The following is a 20,392-nucleotide window of genomic DNA, read 5'->3' as shown; positions in this document are numbered from 1 at the left end:
TTAAGGAGTGTAGTCCTCAATAAATATAAGCAAATATTTTTAAAAAATTAAAAATATATAATCAAATATTTATATGGGCAGAATTATAGTCAATATAATCAAAAGGTTATAAAGAGTACAAATTCATTTTTAAGTTAGCATAATGGTGATATCAAAACCTAATAAAGATAATACAAGAAATTATAAGTTAGTATCACTTATAATTACAGTCAAATAACAGCATATTAAGATTATGTTAGCATAAAATTATATTAAGATATTTTAATATAAGATTTTAAAAGATGGAGACATAATCTACTGTATTAATAGTTTAAAGAGTAAAAATCCATTATCCTATCATTGCTGAAAAAGACATACTCCTATAATGTTTGAATTTTGTATAACTTTGGACTGTGCCTTTTTTTTTAAAGGCAAATAGTCCAACAAAACATTAGTTTTCAAGATGACATAACAACATGAACAATGGTTGGTCACAATAAGAATTGAATGGAAAGGACAGATACAGGAGGTATTTCAAAGGAAAACAATAGGACTTAATGACTGACTAAATCGAGAATGAAGGGGAAAGAAGAGGTCAAAGAAAAATTTGTCACCAGGCACAATAAAAGGGAGTTTTGTGTTCCAGCTCTTCAGATGAAAAGTTTGTTTTGCCCATTTAAACCTCATAACATGATGAGTCTTTAATAGTCACATTCTAAATGTTCACAAACGTAATATTTCCCAAAGAAACCGAATCATTGACATTTGAAATAGGATCCCACAACCAGAGCAAAAGGTGAAAATGTGGATAAACGTTCTTATTTCTCACTTATTTTTCTGTGTGCCTCTTAATCCCCATTCACTATTTCACCTATCTCCCTACCCCACTTTGGGCAACCACCAGTTTGTTCTCCGTATTTACGAGTTTGTTGCTGTTTCTTGTTTGTTTGTTCATTTGTTTTTTTCAGATGCCACATTTAAGTGATTTCATAATAGTAGTTATCTTTCTCTGTCTGTAGGTCCATCCATATTGTCATAAATGGCAAGATCTCATTCTTTTTTTTTTAATGCTTATTTATTATCAAGAGAGAGAAAGAGAAAGGCAGAGAGAGAAGGAGACAGAAAATCCCAGACAGGCTCCATAATGTCATCACAGAGCCCAATGTGGGGCTCAAACTCATGAACAGTGAGATCATGACCTGAGCCAAAATCAAGAGTCAGACACCAAACCGAGCCACCTAGGTGCCCCAAGATCTCATTCTTTTTTATGGCTGATTAGTATTCCATTGTGTGTGTGTGTGTGTGTGTGTGTGTGTGTGTGTGTGTCACATCTTTATCCATTCATCTATCAACAGACACTTAACGTTGATTCCATATCTTGGCTATTGTAAATAATGCTGCAGTAAACATAGGGTGCATATATCTTTTCAAATTAGCATTTTTGTTTTCTTTGGGTAAATACCCAACAATGGAATTACTGAATTGTATGGTATTTCCATTTGTAATTTCTTGTGGAACCTCCATACTATTTTCCACAGTGGCTGTACCAATTTAAATTCCCAGCAGTGTAAGTTTCTCTTTTCTCCACATCCTCATCAACACTTGTTGTTTCTTGTCTTGTGATACTAGCTATTCTGACTGGTATGAAGTGATATCTCATTGTGGTTTTGATTTGCATTTCCCTGATGATGAGTGATGTTGAGCATCTTTGCATGGCCATCTCTATGTCTTCTTTGGAAAAAATGTCTATTCAGGTCTTCTGCCCATTTTTTTAAAAATCACATTATTTGATTTTTGGTATTTAGTATTATTATTAGTTGACTTGTGGTATTATTAGCTGATCTCTATATATTTTAGAAATTAGCCAATGGATAATTTAGTAGGTTGCCTTTTGTTAATGGATATATCCAGTTTAGTAGGTTCCCTTTTGTTTTATCAATAGTTTCCTTCACTTGGCAACAGCTTTTTTTTTTTTTTAATTTTTTTTTTAACGTTTATTTATTTTTGATACAGAGAGAGACAGAGCATGATCGGGAGAGGGTCAGAGAGAGAGGGAGACACAGAATCTGAAACAGGCTCCAGGCTCTGAGTGGTCAGCACAGAGCCTGACGCGGGGCTTGAACTCACGGACCGCGAGATCATGACCTGAGCCGAATTCGGACGCTTAACCGACTGAGCCACCCAGGCGCCCCTGCAACAGCTTTTTAGTTTGATATAGTTCCAATAGTTTATTTGTGCTTTTGTTTCCTTTGCCCAAGGAAACATGTCCAGAAAAATATTGCTATGGTCAAAGTCCAAGAGATTGCTGCCTATATTTTCTTTTATGAGTTTTATGGTTTCAGGTCTTACATTTAGGTCTTTAATCCATTTTAAGTATAGTTTTGTATATGGTGTAAGTGATACAGTTTTATTCTTTTGCATGCAGCTGTCCAGTTTTCACAACACCATTTATTGAAGACTGTCTTTTCCCCATTGTGTATTCTTCCCTCCTTTGTCATAAGTTAATTGACCATATACACACAGGTTTATTTCTGGGTGCTCTATTTCATTCTATTGATCTGTGTGTCTGTTTCTGTGTTAATACCATACTGTTTTGATTTCCCATTTCTTTGTTGAAACAGAGGTGAACTTTTAACAAGGTATCAAATTATAAAAGCCTTATTATTATTAGAACTTTAAAAAGTAGGTCTGATTCCAACATTTATGGCAAAGCTAAGATTAAGGGCTCTGTAGCTCTTGCAAGGGCTTCCCTTTGGGGTGGCCCTAACTGTGGTCGGTTAATCTGCATTCCCTGTGAGATAGGATGGGCTCTCTCAGTGTCCTCTACACTCTGCTGTTTTCAGACACGATGAGGCAGGGTATATAGACCATTATAGAGCATGCCTACATTTAGTAGTTACGGAAAGCCTTTGCCTATGGTCTCATTTAGGTGAAGCAGAAGTCAAAATGGATCTTGTTTCAACCAATGGCAACACCTATGTGACTTTGGACAGATTATCCCATTTTAGTGGGCATGAGTCCTCTCATCTATAAAATTAGAATTTCAATATTCATTCTATCCACCTGATGGAATGGTTGAAAATGTCAAATAAAGTCACAGAAGAAAAATTGCCTTGTGAGTTATAAATTACTATTAAAATGTCAGGTATGCCATTATAATTTTTAAAAATTATTTCCTATAGGATTAACTGAGACCTAACTGTGTAGGGATATGCTATTCTGATTGAAGCATGGATTCCATAAATAGATAGATGAGGAAACACATAGTTTCATATGTTCGGTGACACAGGAGTATTAGATTATTATTTTGGACATAATTCCAAATAGAAATAGTACACAGGAGTATTATATTATTAGAGTATTAGATTATTATTTTGGACATAATTCCAAATATAAATAGTACACATATGATGCCATGTAAAGCTCTCAAAAATTTGCTACCTTGTGCAGAAGGAAGAAAACACTTAAATATTGGTTTCGTTATGAAAAAAACCCCACAGATTTGGCTCATTAGCCACATACCTGAAATATTAATAATGATTAACCTTTGACAGTATTAGTTCAATAAAATGTAACAATTTTGACTTTCAAAATTTCTTCAGGGAATATGAAGATTAGCTCACTGTGGACATCAATTAACCAGAAATTAAAAATAAGGTTGACTGATGAATTTGTGAAATGGAGTAAGTTTAAAGTTTTAATGTTTTTCAGTTGCCAAAAAAATTTCAAGTGAATATGGCTTAAAGCGCCTGTCAATAGGAGAGGCGATGCGTTATGTATTAAACAGCCAACCAGAAACAGAGCTGGCGCTCATGTTAAATTGGCATCTTCATAAAGGAATGACAGCACCTGATGAACTGGCTATTCAAGCCTTAGAAATATCTCTGATGGAAAGTATATGTAATACTGCGGGGTAAGTGGGAGTGGGCGGTGGGGAGGAAGTTAAATCAAGAAATCACTCACAGAATTTAAAACACTTATCTTCAACAAGGTTTAAAGCTCTTGTAAAGGGTGAGATCTACTTCTCAAACCTTGGGCACCTACATGGTTATATATTTTTAATTTTCTGTCAGGCTAAAACTTGGCTTGAACACTTATATGCCAGAATAGCAAGCTGGCCACTTCATTCCCTGTAGCAACCTGTGTATCGTCTAAAAGTTTCTGGCCTTACACTGCTGACAAAGGAGGCCAGTGTGACTTCCAGAGCCTAGTAGACCTTCTCACTGCCCCATGGAATGATGGAGGAGTGGCCTTCCCCTGCCCCCCAGATGGTACTGGTCTAACAGAGATGGTCTCGCACTGGCCCAGCTCTCTGCACAGGTAGCAGTGCCCCTCCCTTAATGCTACATCTGGACAGGAGGGTCCCTTTCCTGAGCTCTCTCTTTAGTTTACACTTCTCTGCTCAACCATTACTCTCCCAACACAGCCACCGGCCAAACCCAGTTATAAAAGCCAGGGCAAGCCAAGGCCCTGCTCATGAGCCCAGGTTACTGACCTAGAATCCCACCAATTTACTTACAGTTGTCTTACGGTAGGAGCCTTTATGCCCTTCCCTGCCTCTGCTCTTTAACTAAGTCCTTGGCTGGTTCTCTTAATTTCAGTTACAGAAGAGCAGATTCTGGGGTGTGAGATTTTTCCCCAGGGAAGGCCCTGGGACTTACACAAACTGAGTTACCTCCTCCCTGGTGTTTAGCTTTGCATGCGAGGGATCTCAGTGAACACAACCCTGAGTCACAAATGTTTTATTTCATCTTAACACCAGGATAGTGACTGCCTAATCACCCTGAATGTTTCTAATCCTGACGGTCACTCAAGCAACCTTTCACAAGCAAAGAAATTGAGCTACTCTCCATTAGAAAAGCCTCAAAACATCAATGGCACTCCCATAACATTCTCTATTAGGTTTGCCTGGCTACATTAATTTACAGTTCTCTCTGCCATGGAACTTAGAACTACTGCCTAGAGACTTGGCCACAGAGCACTGAGTGAGGGGGTCCTGTGACTTCCTCTAAACCAGCCCCTCTTGAAGACCACCAGCTGGCAGGCCCAGCCTGCTCCCACCTCAGAGGGAGTTTCCAGACCTTGGGGGTCACTCCTCCCAGAATTTGTGGACAGCCTTTATTCCTCATCTGAGTTTGATAGTAATACTCTCATTATCTCAGACTGTTGGACTGACTTAAATTCTCTGTCATTTCTGCTCAGAGGCATGATGGGTCCTGATGGAACATTCTTTCTCAGATATCACAGGGCTACTCTCACCAACTCCCTGTCTCTCCTCCCACTTGCCGGCCTCCCCACAGAACTTAGTATAAAAGCAAGCTTAGAGCACCACTGTTTTCCCATATTTGCTTAATCTCTTACTAGGGTACTATTCATTGTGCCAGTTCCTGTTCTAGCTGCGTTACATACTAGATCTATAAGTCTTTAAGACGACTGTAAGGGTTAAATATCATCTCCCCTATTTTACTAAAAACTGGCACTCAGAGAGGTCAAACTAGGTCTCAAATCTAAGTCTGTCTGCCTCTGAAACCTATACTCTTTCCGCTGTTTCATTTCTTAAAGTAATAGCACCAATTGAATAACACAATGCTCAAGGTATTATGTGTGTTCTCTTGAATTCTGCCAAAGCCTAGCTCTGTGATGCTAAGTGTATGAATTCAGAGCTGTGTCTGTATGTATGCTGCCCTACACCTGGCTCTTGGGCTGACCGAAGTTAAAAATATAGAGATAAAGAGGGCAAAGTACAAAGACAATAAATCAAGTTACACAAGGAAGGCCAGGGGGCTACTCCTAAAGAGATGGACTGCTTCTAGAAAACAGGAAGGAAGGTATGAGAGAAAAGAAATCTGGAATTATTTTCATGTTTCCCCTTGTTAGTGTTGTCATCGATGGCTATCCTGTAACTAAGTATCAAATCAGCCTCCTGGAATCTAGGTCAATCATTCCCATGGTCATCTTTGAGCTGGATGTGCCTTCCAAGGAGATTTTCAAAAGATTGTTCCTGGAAAAAAAAAAGGAACCAAGGTAATGTGTGTGATGAAAGCAATGATAAAGAAATGAACTTTAATCATCCAGGAAACAAGTATGTTTTTTACAACTTTTTCCATTCATTCTGTTTCTTTATTAGTTTGCCTTATCCACTGCACAATAGCACACAAATTATGGCAGTCAAAAACTCAAAACACCGCAAAAATATTAATGAGATTAGGCAATATTATCAAGAACAACATCAGAACTGGTATGTGATTGATGGATTTCACAGCAAATGGTGGGTGTGGAATGAAGTCATTAAGAAAGTTCAAATGGTGAATAAATATATGCAGACATACCTGGAAAGAATAAACGCAGGTAAGAAAACACCTTGTTATTAAAATATAATAAAATATTAAAGTCTACACATGCCTGACTCTTGTTACCATAATTCACTCAATTTGAACATTTGTTCCCACGATCTTAATCAGCATTTTAAGTATATGGTACTATCCAATTACTGGAGCATGTAAACTGTTCTAATAAATGACTGCCACTACTCAGGCTATCATTTATTGAATTCCTGTGTGAACCTAGCACATAAAAGTAATACATAGCCTCTCACTAGAAGAGTTTATAGTGTTTGGAATGCCACGTAAGAAGCTAAGTTTCAAGAATGCTAGTCATACGAAAGCAGTGGTCTGTGGAATGACATTTGGCAAAATTTTGTTTATGAACCTAGAATTAAAGTTATTTTTAGTATTTATATCCGTTTTGGTATTAGATAAATGTTGAGTCTATAAAAAACTAAATGTAAGCATAAATGCCTTTTAATATATATTTGGAATCCATGAAAGAAAATATATTCCTCTAAGTTACTTGATTTTTCTCTAGAAATACACAAAATAAAAGGAAAGTTATCTATATCTGATATCTCTAAAAAGAGTGATAACTCCAAAGAATTCATCTGTAGAGACATTTGGTTAGCGACTTTGTTTAACAGAGAAGATGTAATGAGGTACAAGAGCAACGTGACTAAGAGAATCTTGTACAAGGAAAAATGCAATGAGGATTCTGCATCATTTAGTCTTGATTTGCTTCATTATTTGGGTATAATCAGTATCCCTGGTTCCTGTTTTTCTGCAGACCAGGAATTTGTTTTTCCCTGAGGATTACACGGCATGACGAGTACAGGGAAAAAAGAATTGAGTTTTGAGAAACCTACTCGCAATGAGTTTTGGCTAGCATCACACTAGTAAAACACTACATCACAGACTTTGAAAGCAAAAATTGTGAATCATTCATTTCTGTTTCCCGATTTCACCCTCCTTGCCTTAGATTCGGCTCCCTGGAAACAGATTCCAGATTAAAAGTTGTGTCCAGAAGCTTAATCAAAAAGTATTCTCAGGATTTGAGTTGTCAGATTAAGCAAACAAAAATACAGAATCCCCAGTTACATTTGAATTTCAGATAAATAACAAATAATTTTTTAGTGTGAGTGTGTCCCAAATATTGCCAATACTCTAATACTAAAAAAATACTGAAAACTCATCATTGTTAATCTGAAATTTAAACTCCCTTAGCATCTTGTATTTTATCTGGCAACCCTAATCAGGAGATACACCTGAGGGGAGTGAGGACACTGGAATTGGACGGAGGGAGAAACTGACCTGCCGTGTGGTGCAAATAGAAGCCTCAACAGATAGGGGAGCCCTGGAGCTAGGATGGGCCTTCAGAGTTTCCCAAATTGAGGGGAGGACCCAGGTTCTGTTCCCTCCATTGGCCTGCCACTCAACACAAATCACTCTGGAGGGTGTGGGGGGAGGGGTTAACCTATGACAGACGGGCAATTCCCATTGCGGCTGTGACCCATCAGCACTGATGTTGCCAGCATCTGGGGGATGGTCGCGTCAGCCCTGAAAGAGGGATCTGGATGAGGCACCATGGTATCCACTTTATTACTCCATATATACATGCCTCTGCCTTGAATAGTTTGATCCAAGTCTACCCTGTTGATCTTCTGCTTCAACTTCCACCTAATAATCTAACCTGTACCTGATTGTTTAAAAAAATTTTTTTTCAACGTTTTTTATTTATTTTTGGGACAGAGAGAGACAGAGCATGAACGGGGGAGGGGCAGAGAGAGAGGGAGACACAGAATCGGAAACAGGCTCCAGGCTCCGAGCCGTCAGCCCAGAGCTTGATGCCGGGCTCGAACTCACAGACCGCGAGATTGTGACCTGGCTGAAGTCGGACGCTTAACCGACTGCGCCACCCAGGTGCCCCTGTACCTGATTGTTTAAAATTAGTCTTGACTTGTTTTTTCATTCCACATTTCCTTTGTATGCTTTTCAAATGATCTTCTCCTATCGGGGAGCCAAAGTTTACTCTAATGATATGGAGCAAGGTCAGGGCTAGAAGATTAAAGAGACTCTTCTTCATTCTGCTTATTACATCAGAATAAGATACGTAGTTATTGCCAGATGTCATCAAGAATACCCCAAAATCAGGGGCGCCTGGGTGGCTCAGTCGGTTAAGCATCCAACTTTGGCTCAGGTCATGATCTCGCGGTCGGTGAGTTCGAGCCCCGCGTCCGGCTCTGTGCTGACTGCTCAGAGCCTGGAGCCTGTTTCGGATTCTGTGTCTCCCTCTCTCTCTGCCCCTCCCCCGTTCATGCTCTGTCTCTCTCTGTCTCAAAAATAAATAAACGTTAAAAAAAATAAAATAAAAATAAATAAATAAATAAATAAAGAATACCCCAAAATCAGAAGAAGAGATATTTGAGTATCTTTTAGGACTTGTAGTCATATGATTCTCAATTACCCTGTCCCTGTCATGGAACCTGTCAGGATTGGTGAGGTTAAGCACATCTGAGCTAAGAGCAATCTAGGATTGTAATACTGTAGTACCATATAGTATAATATTATAGCACTATGTAATACTATATTCTTTAATAATACAATATATTATTATACCATAGTACTGTAGTATTATAATAGTTTAATATCCTTTGTAGGGAAGGAATATTAGGGCTTAGCCTTTTCATCTGTGTCATAAACAACAGGTGAATAGTGTATTAGTTTATCTATTGCTGCATAACAAATTATTTTAAAACTTAGCAGCATAAAATACACACACACACGCACGCACACATGCACGCACAATTTCTGTGGGTCAGGAATCCAGGCACAGTGTAACTGGCTTCTCTGCTTCAGGGTCTCTCACAATCCTAATCCAGGTATTGTCTAGGATTATTGTCTCACCTGAAGGCCCAACTGAGAAAGAATCTACTACCACATTCGTTCATGTATTGTTGACAAGATTTTGTTCCTTGAGGATTGTTGGGTTGAGGGCCTCAGTTCCTTGCTGGCTGTTGGCCCAGAGACCACCTTCAGTTCCTTCCCATGTAGTCCTTTCCAACATGGCAGCTTGTCTTATCGAGTGAACAAGCTGAGAAGGCAAGAAAGAATGCCAACAAGACAGAAGTCATGATATTTTGCAATTGTCTTAGTTTCCTGAGGCTGCTGTGACAAAAGGCCTTAAACTGGGTGTCTTAAACAACAGAAATTTATTCTCTCATAGTACTGAAGGCTAGAAGCTCAAAATGAAGGTGTGACCAGGGCCATACTGTCTCTGAAGTCTCTAGGAGAGAATCTGTTCCATGTCTTTCTCTTAGCTTCCACTGTTTCCAGAAATCTTCTGCATTCCTTGGCTTATAGATCATCACTTCAATCCTAAGGATAAATTTTATGTTTACATCGTCACATAATGAAGTATGGGTTATGCTTCATAATTTTATAGTTAATTTAAGATCTTCTGAGGCATAATAATAACAAAGTATGATTTATGCTTCATAATTTTGTAGTTAATTTAAGACCTTCCTAGTCATAATAATAATTTTTAAAAGGTAAAACTTCTCACTAGTTAAAGGGACCATTAAAATGTATTGGGGGGGGGTCAAAATTTACTTACTGTAACTAAGCTGTATAAAAAATAATTTCATTTTCTAGAACATCTCATATTTTTTTGGAATCCCCATTCCAGTACGGTATTGGGGAGAAAACTCTTAAAACTGTTCATTGAAGGACCTGGGGCTCTTCCTTTTTAAAATAGACTCTTTAGGGGCGCCTGGGTGGCTCAGTGCGTTGAGTGTCCGGACTCGGTCATGATCTTGCAGTCTGTGAGTTTGAGTCCCACGTCAGGCTCTGTGCTGACAGCTCAGAGCCTGGAGCCTGCTTCAGATTCTGTGTCTCCCTCTCTCTCTCTGCACACACTCCTCTCTTATGCTCTGTCTCTCTGTCTCTCAAAAATAAACATTAGAAAAATATAAAAAATAAAATAAAATAAAATAGACTCTTTTGGGGTGCGTGGGTAGCTCAGTTGTTTAAGCGTCCAACTTCAGCTCAGGTCATGATCCCATGGTTCATGGGTTCGAGCCCGTGTGAGGCTCTGTGCTGCCAGCTCAGAGCCTGGAGCCTACTTCAGATTCTGTGTCTCCCTCTCTCTCTACCCCTTCCCCACTCGTGCTCTCTCTCTCTCTCTCGCTCTCTCTCTCAAAAATAAATAAACTTAAAAAAAATAGACTCTTTATGGTAAACCTAGTCACTTTTGTAAAATGTTTCTTCCCTTCTCATCTGAGCACACGGGAGGTTTGTGTCAGTAGCATCATGTCAACAAACTATTGGCACTTTTGAAATCTACCCCATGGAAAAATTTAAAATATGTAGCAAATTAATGTGTGTGTGTGTGTGTGTAAGTGGGTATGTATATATGCATATACATATATATGTGTAGATATTATATATGTATGTGTGGATATATATGTATAATATCTATACATATATATGTATATGCATATATATCCACACATACATATATGGCTTATAACATATATATAATTTATAAGTTAAGAATTAAAAACAAGCAAAACATTCATCAACAGATAAATGACTAAGTAAACTATATGTATATTTATACAATAGAATACTAAGCATCAATTAAAAGGAATTAGGTAAATCGTATAAAATGATATGAAAAGATGTCAAAGACCACAACTAACTGATAAAAGCAAGTTGCAGAATAATGTTTACAGTATAGTGGCATAAGCATACTATATGCAAAAAATAAATGTGTATATGTAAGTATATAGAAAAAAAAGTCTGAAAGAGATACAAACTCAACAGTGATTACTCCCTGGAGGAACGATGAATTGAGAAGATGAAAGTGTGAAGAGAAACTTTTAGTTTTTACTCTATCGTTTGGAATTTTACAATGTGTATGCATTTGTATGATGCATATGTCCTTGCATTTATTTTAACTTCTAAAATCACTGTGTTTTCTATGAAAAAAAAGGATAATAATAGTTAATCTGTTACTAATAGGAAAAGCTGCATGCATTGACAAGTTATGTATCACACCTCAAGAACTGATTTCTCGCCTGGGGGAATTTGGACAGTTCTGCCCTATCAGCCTGGCCGAATCATATGAGCTCGTTGATTGTTCTGTAACTGAGTCACTGAAATTTGCAGCAGAGTTCAGAGGGCACTATTATAAAATGAGTTCTCAGGAAAATCTGAATGTAAGTTTGTTCCTAACTCTAAATACTTACTAGGGAAAGAAAATGCCTATATCGGGATTCATCAAATAGGAAAGGGTGGGTGCAGCTGGGAACACCCAGGAACTGGAGACCGGGAGCCCCATTACTGGAACCTGTGACTTTAAGACCAATGAGGCACCTCGGAGGCCAGTCCTGAGACTGCACCCCAAGATATATTTTGGCACAAAGCAGAGATTCAGGATCAGTGAGGAGCCCTCAGCTTAACAGGTAGAGAGACCCAACAGCAACTCCCACCAGTGGTGGGGATGCTGAACATCAGGACCCAGCCCACAGGTGGTTATGGTTATGGTTGTGGTTGTGGTTATGGTTATGGTTTATTCATGGTTATGAATAAACAGTATTTTTTAAACCACCTTTGAAAGAGTAGTTACTCTCCATCCAGGAGATATTTCCCAATCAGGTCAGGTTGCCAAGAAAGGACATAAAACATACTGCTCTAGATGTGCATCAGTCTTTATAGCAAGCCCTTCCACAGCACATCCTCTCTAAGAAGGAGAACCAAATGGAATATTTCCCATGCTCTGCAATCTGGCCCACTGCAAAGAAGGGGGGGTCTCTGCACTCCCTCCGTGGCAGCCTCCCTTTTCCTCCCAGTGGCAGCTGCTTCTGGCTCAGCAGGCACTCAATATGTCACAGTGAGTTCAAGTCAACAGCTGAAGGAATCTGTCTTGTTCCTGATGATTGCAAGGTCCTTACAGTCCCGATAGTCTGCTTCTTCCCAAAATGCCCAAGTGTCCACAGGGAGTCATCATAGCTTCCGTACAGGGAACCATCATTAAATGTGTCTGTGTACTGTGAAAAAAGAAAAAAGGTAGGCAGCTAAGGGATTAAGGTCCTAGAGTACAGAAGGGAAGTCACAGTCAGTGGAAACTTCTTCATCACTAGAATTCCCTATATACCTTATATTTCTGTTTAATGCAACGGAATACAAATCTGTTCTAATATTATGTCTGTAATTTTTTGAGATAAAGGTTGGTAGCTGAAAACTAATCAGATGCCTCTGGACATTTTACTTTCCCCTGAAGAATTAGAATTTTAAAATTTTATTGAGGCATTTATTTCTTCCTGCATATTTAAATGGCAATCACAGAATTGCAAAACTGGAAGTGACAGTGCAGATCATGTATCTGGTCAGCCGCCTCCATTTTACGGAGTGCTAACTGAAGCTAGACGGCTTAATTCACCTGCCAAACAGCACCCAAGTAGATAATCACACTGCAGAGCAGGGAGACAGGCCAGCAAGAGACTGTGCACTCTCTGGTGCCTGGCGCGTAGTATGAGCTCAATAAATGTTTTATATGTGAGTGAGTGAGTGTGAGATCAGGAGAGAGATCTTAGATGTCATCACTTCAGAGCATTACTATAAGGATCTTGCAGTCAGGGAAACGAGTTACTGTAATGCAGAAAGTGGCTCTCAGATGGTTTGCTGCTGAAAACGGAGAGAACAGCAGGAGAGCCTCGGTGGATCTTTGACTGGCGTAGCACTCCTGTTTTAAACGGTCTTATTGGTGTCATCATTTTCTTTAGAAATTTTTGCAGAACCCAGAATTGTATGTGCCTCCGTTAGCACCTCATCCTCTACCACCTGCTGACATGATCCCCAAAAGGCTGACGCTGTCGGAGCTGAAGAGTCGATTCCCTAAGTGTGCGGAGCTCCAGGGCTACTGTCCAGTGACCTATCAGGATGGAAATCACAGGCAGGTCCTCACCCTCGTGGGAGTTTAGGGTGATATCTCTACTCAGAATAGGTAGTTCATATAACATTCTTAATATTTGGGTCAAAAGGTCACTATTATTTAACTATAAAATGTTCTGTTTCTTCTTCGAAGAAAATTAAACATTTTTGACATTTTATTTACACGATACTGCATAGTAATTATACAACAGGGTTTTTTTTTTTGTTTTGGGTTTTTTTTTTTAATCTTTCAGATATGAGGCCCTAATACCTGGGAACATTAACTATGCTTTAGAATATCGTGATCGTATATATATTTGTGAGAGTCAAGAAAAACTCGAGAAATTTTTGAGGTGAGACCATTCACTAAGTTACAAATATTGAACATCTTCTATATTCGGTGCACCATGCTCGGGGAGGTGTGTGCGTGTGTGTGTGTGTGTGTGAGCAAAATATATATTTTGTGTACAGACACACATATGCATACATACATATATACATGTATATATACATATATACATGTATATATGTATGTATGTATATACATACATATGTATGTGTATGTATATATACGTATGCATATATATATATATATATATATATATATATATACACACATACGTATATATACATGTATAATGATGAATAAGAACTGGTCCCTGTTGTCCCAAAGCCTGAGGCTCCGGGGTAAGATAGACTTTACGTACCTATTGACAAAGAATGTGATGGCATTTAGAGTGGGGAAATGCCAGGAGTTCTGAAAAAGTGTGGCCCCAAATTCTGATTGAATTGTCTGTGGAAGTGAGGCCTGAATGAGGAGTGGGAATTGAGTGAGTGGAGGGAAAGAGAGACAGGTTCCAAGCAAACAAACCTGGCCCAGGGGAATCACAGAACTGCCAAGAAATTCAGCATGACTAGACGTGATGTGGAGAGGAAAAGGATGGAGAGGTGAGGCTGGAGAAGGTGAGTGGGGCCAGAGGGTGGAAGGTCAAGTAAAGTTACCATAAATCATTGGAACTTGATCCAAAAGGCAGAATGAATACATTGCCTGTTATAATCAAATCTGCTTTGGAGAGAGACCATCATTGGAGTGTTGATAATGGTTTGGAGGCAGGAATGCCAGTGCTGAGGCTATTGGGATGATCCTGTCCAAAATAATACAGCCTGTTTGAGGTCAACCATGAAGACTAGTGTGGGCAAAGCAGTGGGCTTCTGACCAACCAAGCCCCGAGAAACACCAACACGCAAATGTGAGAAGAGCTTGCAAGGAGAATGATGAAGAAGAACGCACAGAGAGGTGAAGGAGAGCCAGGTCGGGGAGGCTCTGGGGAGGAGGGGAGAGAGCCGGGGGGGAGGGGGCGGTGGCCAGCAGGTTTAAATGCTGCTTAGAGGTCAAGCAAGACAAGAGCCGAAATGTGTGTCAGATTTAGGTTATAACAGGTCATTGGTGATCCTGGCAAGAATGGTTTCAGTGGAGTGAGGTGAGTAGAAGCCAACTACAGCATACCACAGAGGGGATGCAAGGTGAAGAAATGAAGACCTTGCCTAGTCCCGAGGTGACACACACAGCAGCTGAGAGGGTGACGCACCTGAGGGCAGCGGGATGGAAGTGAGACCACCGGACATGGTTGCACGCTGTAACTTGGACCGTGCATGCCCCAAGTGAAGGGAGTAGCAGCTGCTCATCTACCGCCAGACATTTCTTTGTTTCACAGGAAGTTGGGAACCAAAGTTCTTTTTAAATTTTGTTTACTTTTGGTTTTTTTGAAATTTTGATACAAATTTCTAAAACTAACATGTGGATCAGATCACATAGTATTCCGAAAATACTACGTGGAATTTGTGCCGTAGTTTGTGATCTCCACTAAAGCTCACTGTTTGAAGAAGTGTATAAGGAAAAGACACTAGTTGCTAAAAGTGGTAGAGAACTGATGGAGTGAAGGTAGTTTTTCTTTTTCCTTGTATTTTTTAATGGGGACAGTGTGAGCATGTTTAGATGCAGATGGATGGGAAAGATCCAATAAAGAAGGAAATGCCAAAGGTGGGAGGCAGAGAGAAATTACTAAAGAAACCTGGAGACAGGCCAGAGGGGGATCCAAAGTCTGGTGGAGAGGGTGGGGACAGCTCTTACATGGCAGGTAAGCTCCCCCACGGAAAGAGGAAGTGTGTGCGCCTCTGCTTGTGGTGAGCACTTGAGGAAGTGCCACTCAGATGGCTTCTCTTTGTGACGTGGCACCTACCTCTAGGAGCTCCGAGCTCTGACCTTCTCCCTTGTCACGTTCTCCCCAGTGGAGAAAACCAGCTGCTGAACTGTACCTCTTAGTCGTCTCCTGTACATTCACATTCCTATGTACTCACGGTGAGTATATGTGTGAGCATCCATCTGATGAACTTTGTGTTCTTAGGTTGCCACAGAAATACTGGAATCAGAAGCTTCCATACAAACTGCCCCCATTAAAGGAGCCCATACACCTCACAAGTCTTCCTTTGCCTGGATATCTGGAACAGGTTCAGTTACATGGTTGTCTATGTTCATATATTAGTAGAGTACAATGATCTGTTTTTTAACAATTTTTATTTTGGTAACAATGAAACTGAAGGCAGAGTTTTCTGATTTTTAAGCTGTAAATCCACTCTTAACCTATTTTGATTATGGGTGGTTGTGAAAACAAGAAGTGAGAAAAACCCTTGGTTCTCTAGCTAATCCCCAAATACCTGCAGGAAAATGAAGAGAGAGGAGATTGTCATGAAATTATTTACAGTTGACCTTTGGTTAGATTCTTATTTAAATTTTCTTATTTTTAAATTTGTAATATGAAGATTCAGTCTCTGAGAGGTTTAGTCACTGCTCAAAAGTGTGAGTTGCAAAAGCACCACAGCTAAACCACCAAAGTCATATTTTGCCCCAAATCTAGGGGCAAATGCCCCCAAATGCTACTCAAGTCACACTTTATTTATCTAAATATAACTCTTTTTACACAGAATAAAATTCACTAATAATCAACCACTATTTTAAAATTTTTTTTAATTCTATAAAATTAATGCCTGGGGCATAAATAATTTCATACCTTTCTCACAAATTCTTAGCCACTTCATTTTTTTTGACTTTCCTAGATGGTGAACCTTCAATCTGGTTTAGTATCAAAAGGCAAGATGAGGCTCACCCAGAAAGGAGTATTCTCATAAAAGGCCACATTTCACCAGGAGGGCCTCACATCTTCTCTGCCCGCTCAGGGCTTCAGAATCTACCGTAGTGACAACTGTGGTCTCTGGAATTCCTTGCCAGGTGGTCAGGAGTCCTGATAGCAGAGGCAATCTGGTCAGCTCTGGCAATGGAAATAGAAAATGGGCCGAGACAACTCAGAGCCCAGGAACCCCTTCTTTTGTCTTTAACATTCGGTTATGGAAAATGTCAAATATAAAAATAGAAAGAATTGTGTAATGAAGTCCATGTATCTATCACCTTCCTGACATTCAGCCAAGTTGTAATTTTCATTCTTCCTAATCAAATGTACTTTGTATTCCTTTCTTGTTGGTTAAGTGGGCATTTAACCACCTTTATAAACCCCAGGAGGCTATTAGAGGCAAAGAATAGCCTCTTTATCTATTTGCCACTAAGAGAAGAAACCAAATTCAAATATACATATGATTTACATTGTTCCCTACCTGCAGGGTATTGCAACTTCACTAATTAAAGCAATGAATGCAGCAGGATGCTTAAAGCCCAAATTCCCCTTCTTAAGTGTAAAGAGATCTGCACTGCTATTTATAGCTTTTCACCTAAAAGGTATGTCTTCCTTAATGACATGATACTTGGCACTAATTTAACATTAATTGTAGTATATGTGATAAATGCATAGGATTGTTGAGCTGGATTGGTTGTTTGCATTGGTGTGTGTGTGTGCGTGCGTGTGTTGATAGCAAATATTTTGATGAAAATATCAAAATTGAGTTTCTAGTTTTTAAAGCAAGGATTACAAGTAATATAATCGGCTCTCCATAATCCATGCCACAGAGAAAGGTGAATAGAGGCAATTATGATCTAAAATGGATTAATCCCTAAATCTTACGTGTGATTTGAATATCTTCTCAGCTATAGCTGTGCAACTGTCTCACACATGTAGTTCTCTTTCTTTTTAATTTAATGACTCACTAACCTAACAGAAAACATTTACAGTTCTGTGAAATTTTCTGCAGCCTACAATCCCAATGGTTCTGAATATACAAAAAGGAAGTATAAGAAGAAGATGGACCAATTTTTGGAGAGATGTGAACTCATTACATATCTGGGTGCCAAGATGACCAAAAAATACAAGGAACCTCAGTTTAGAGCCATTGACTTCGATCATAAATTACAGACCTTTCTCTCTCTTAAAAACATAGACCCAGTTAATGGATAGTTTGCTTGGGTAACTGCAACCAGAATGTCAAGAGTTATCTGAAAGGGATAGAAGGAAATAGGTTGAAAATCTGGCCCTATCGGCAGTACTTTTCCCTTCTGGTGGACTCAAAGCACTGCCAGCCAGGAGTGCGTGCACCTTCCTCTATTAGCATAAGTCTTAATATAATTTACAAATTATTGTGTGAACATTCTTCCTTTAACAAAATAGTTATTCCATTTAGAGTAAGCAACTCATTTTACTTAATAAATTTATTGTTCAATTTCCTTTTTAACATTTTCAGTCTCCATTAAAGAAAATTGCTCAGTAGGTGTTAGAAAGCTTCAAGAAATGAAATTAACATTGATATAAATAAAATAGAAAGATTGGTTACACTTTCAACGTAAAGAGTTGTTTGTAAACGTCATGAACTAGGACATGTTATCAATTTCCCAACAAAATAAATGCATTTGAGATAACTAAATGGCTGCCTCTTTTCTTTTTCCTAAGTATTCAAGAAGCAAGCTGTAAACATCATTTTGTAATTATAAATCACCTGCAATTTTGAGAATGGTGAAATCTAGAGTCTTATCATGTGACATTAACCCAGAAGTATGTTAGAGGAGAATTTACTAGATTGAATTTGAATGAGATTTTAAAAATAAGATTATCAATTTTTCAGCAGCAGTATAAGAAACCTAGGATATGAAATAGCAAGATTAGCTCTTCAAAAAATAAAAAATGCAACCATTAACTGTGTGATCTTAGGTAGATCTTGGTTTCTCTGAGCCTTTGTTTCTTAATCTCTAAAATGAGTGATTTAGTTCTTTTTTTCCAGCTTTATTGGCATATAATTGAGAAAATTATATATATTTAAAGTGCTCAACGTGGTGATTTTGATATAGGCATATATCGTGAAATATTTCCCACCATCAAGTTAATTCGGCTTATCCAACTCCTCACATACTTTGTGTGTGTCTCTATGTGTATATAGCAAGAACCCTAAGGGCCACTCTGTTAGCAAATTTTAAGTATACAATACAGCATTATTAGCTGTAGTCCCACACTGTACATTAGATCCTCAGAATTTATGCATATTATAATTGAAAGTTGTACCTTTTGACCAATATCTCCCCATTTCTCCTCCCACCCCCCACCAGCCCTTGGCAGCCACCATTCTAAACTCTGCTTCTATGAGCTTGACCTTTTTTGTTTTTTTGGATTCCACAACATGTATGATACCATGCAATATTTGTCTTTCTCTGTCTGGCATATTTTACTTAGTATAATGTCCTTCAGATTCATCCATGCTGTCTTTGATCCCTATCATTTCAACAATGTTAAAAGCTAGAAGGCTGTTCTGTATATTTTTTGTATATTTTCATAATAAAATGATGTTTAAATAAAAGCTAGAAGCCTATTGTAAAAGTTAAGAAAAAAACCCCAAAGCCTTTGAACTATTGCGATATACCCATAAATGAATCTATACCTTTTCAAGAGACTGGGAGCTGTCAGCAGCTACCAAGTTTTGCGGACAACGTAAGGCCCCAACCACCCTTCTTCCCTTCCTAGTTCTTAACACCTGTAATTTACCATCTTTCCATGATAAAGGAGAACTTTTGCATTCTTAACCAGATACTACTGTCCTCAACCTTCCTCAGCCTATGGTGTAAGGAGTTTCCTTTAGCAATTAAAACCAACTTGATTGCTTCCGTATCCTCCCCTTTATGATGGGCAGCAGCCCCTGCAAAATGCCCGCAAACATTTCTTGGGGCCTCCAGAGCTACTGGCTTTATGTACCTTATCTCATTTAATTCTTTACACACTGCACTTATACATAGAAGAAGAGGTTCTTACCCAAGATAACATGAGTAGTAGAATCCAGATTTAGCCTAACCCCAGACCCTTGCTCTTTCCTTAACATCCCCTATACTGTGAGCACAACTTGGAAATCACTGCCATGGTGTCAGTTCAGTGCTCCTAGGGCCCTTCACTGGCCTGATTCCTCTGTAGACTCAAGCGTGCATATGCGTGTGCGCGTGCACGTGTGTATACTTTAAGGTATAAAAATATTATAGAAAACTCAGGAAAATCTCCCTGGAGCTCAAGAACCCCCTAGCTCCACCCCCTATGTGTACTTACACCCCACCTATAATGTTTGCAAGTTGTTTTTTTTTTAGCAAGTTAGAGCCAGGGGTCTGTGTCCCATGAAGGTAGAATAGCATTTCTGCAATGAAAATGGAGAACATGCATCATTTTAAGACATGTTATTGAAATCCTCCTTTTGTTCAGAAATTATGTTTGCATATCATTATAAATCTATCAACCAGTGCCCCGAATATGATGAAAGAATATTCTGACTGGGTGTTCCGAGCCCCTGAATTTTTTTCCCTGAGTGAAGCAGTAGGAGGGGGAGACCAGCCCACTGTGTTCACATTGGCTCAAAACTCCCATCCTGAAGGCTGCCACCCTCAACTGACAGCTTCAGGCCAAGGCTGAGGCAGTGCCCTTACTAGGGCAAGAGACACCCTTCAGCCAGCCTGTGCTTTTCTGCATTAATTGTCTAGATGTCATTTTCACTACAACTAAAAAAATGCATAATTTCGCCCAGGGAAGAGAGATAGTATCCATTTGATAGACCTTAAGACAAAAATAACATAAGTACAGTAAATAAAGGGTGGAAAATAGGGAAAGGATTTGTGTATTTCCTTTCCTTTCCTTTCTTTGTTTTAATGGTTCCAGTCAGATCCATCAAGTAAATATACTATATCT

General features: G+C 39.0%; 1 protein-coding gene across 2 annotated transcripts in view; it reads left to right on the top strand.

Annotated features, from left to right (window-relative positions):
- The window catches only part of AK9 (adenylate kinase 9), a 133,149-nt gene extending 113,766 nt beyond the window's left edge, over window positions 1–19,383 (top strand). For both annotated transcript variants that reach the window (XM_078447206.2, XM_081795772.1), the window contains exons 32-40: window positions 3,691–3,892; window positions 5,857–6,003; window positions 6,107–6,327; window positions 11,331–11,527; window positions 13,094–13,263; window positions 13,496–13,594; window positions 15,647–15,749; window positions 16,914–17,028; window positions 17,439–19,383. In XM_078447206.2, the coding sequence (XP_078303332.2) occupies window positions 3,691–3,892; window positions 5,857–6,003; window positions 6,107–6,327; window positions 11,331–11,527; window positions 13,094–13,263; window positions 13,496–13,594; window positions 15,647–15,749; window positions 16,914–17,028; window positions 17,439–17,641 (1,457 nt within the window). In that variant the 3' untranslated portion in view covers window positions 17,642–19,383. The remainder of the gene's footprint in view (window positions 1–3,690; window positions 3,893–5,856; window positions 6,004–6,106; window positions 6,328–11,330; window positions 11,528–13,093; window positions 13,264–13,495; window positions 13,595–15,646; window positions 15,750–16,913; window positions 17,029–17,438) is intronic.
- The last annotated feature ends 1,009 nt before the right edge of the window (window positions 19,384–20,392 follow it).

Source organism: Panthera onca, chromosome B2 (genome assembly GCF_046562875.1).
Source record: "Panthera onca isolate mPanOnc1 chromosome B2, mPanOnc1 haplotype 2, whole genome shotgun sequence".
In the NCBI taxonomy this organism is placed as follows: Eukaryota; Metazoa; Chordata; class Mammalia; order Carnivora; family Felidae; genus Panthera; species Panthera onca.
The sequence above is the reverse complement of the archived record's forward strand: the minus strand, read 5'-3'. Positions and strand labels throughout refer to the sequence as shown.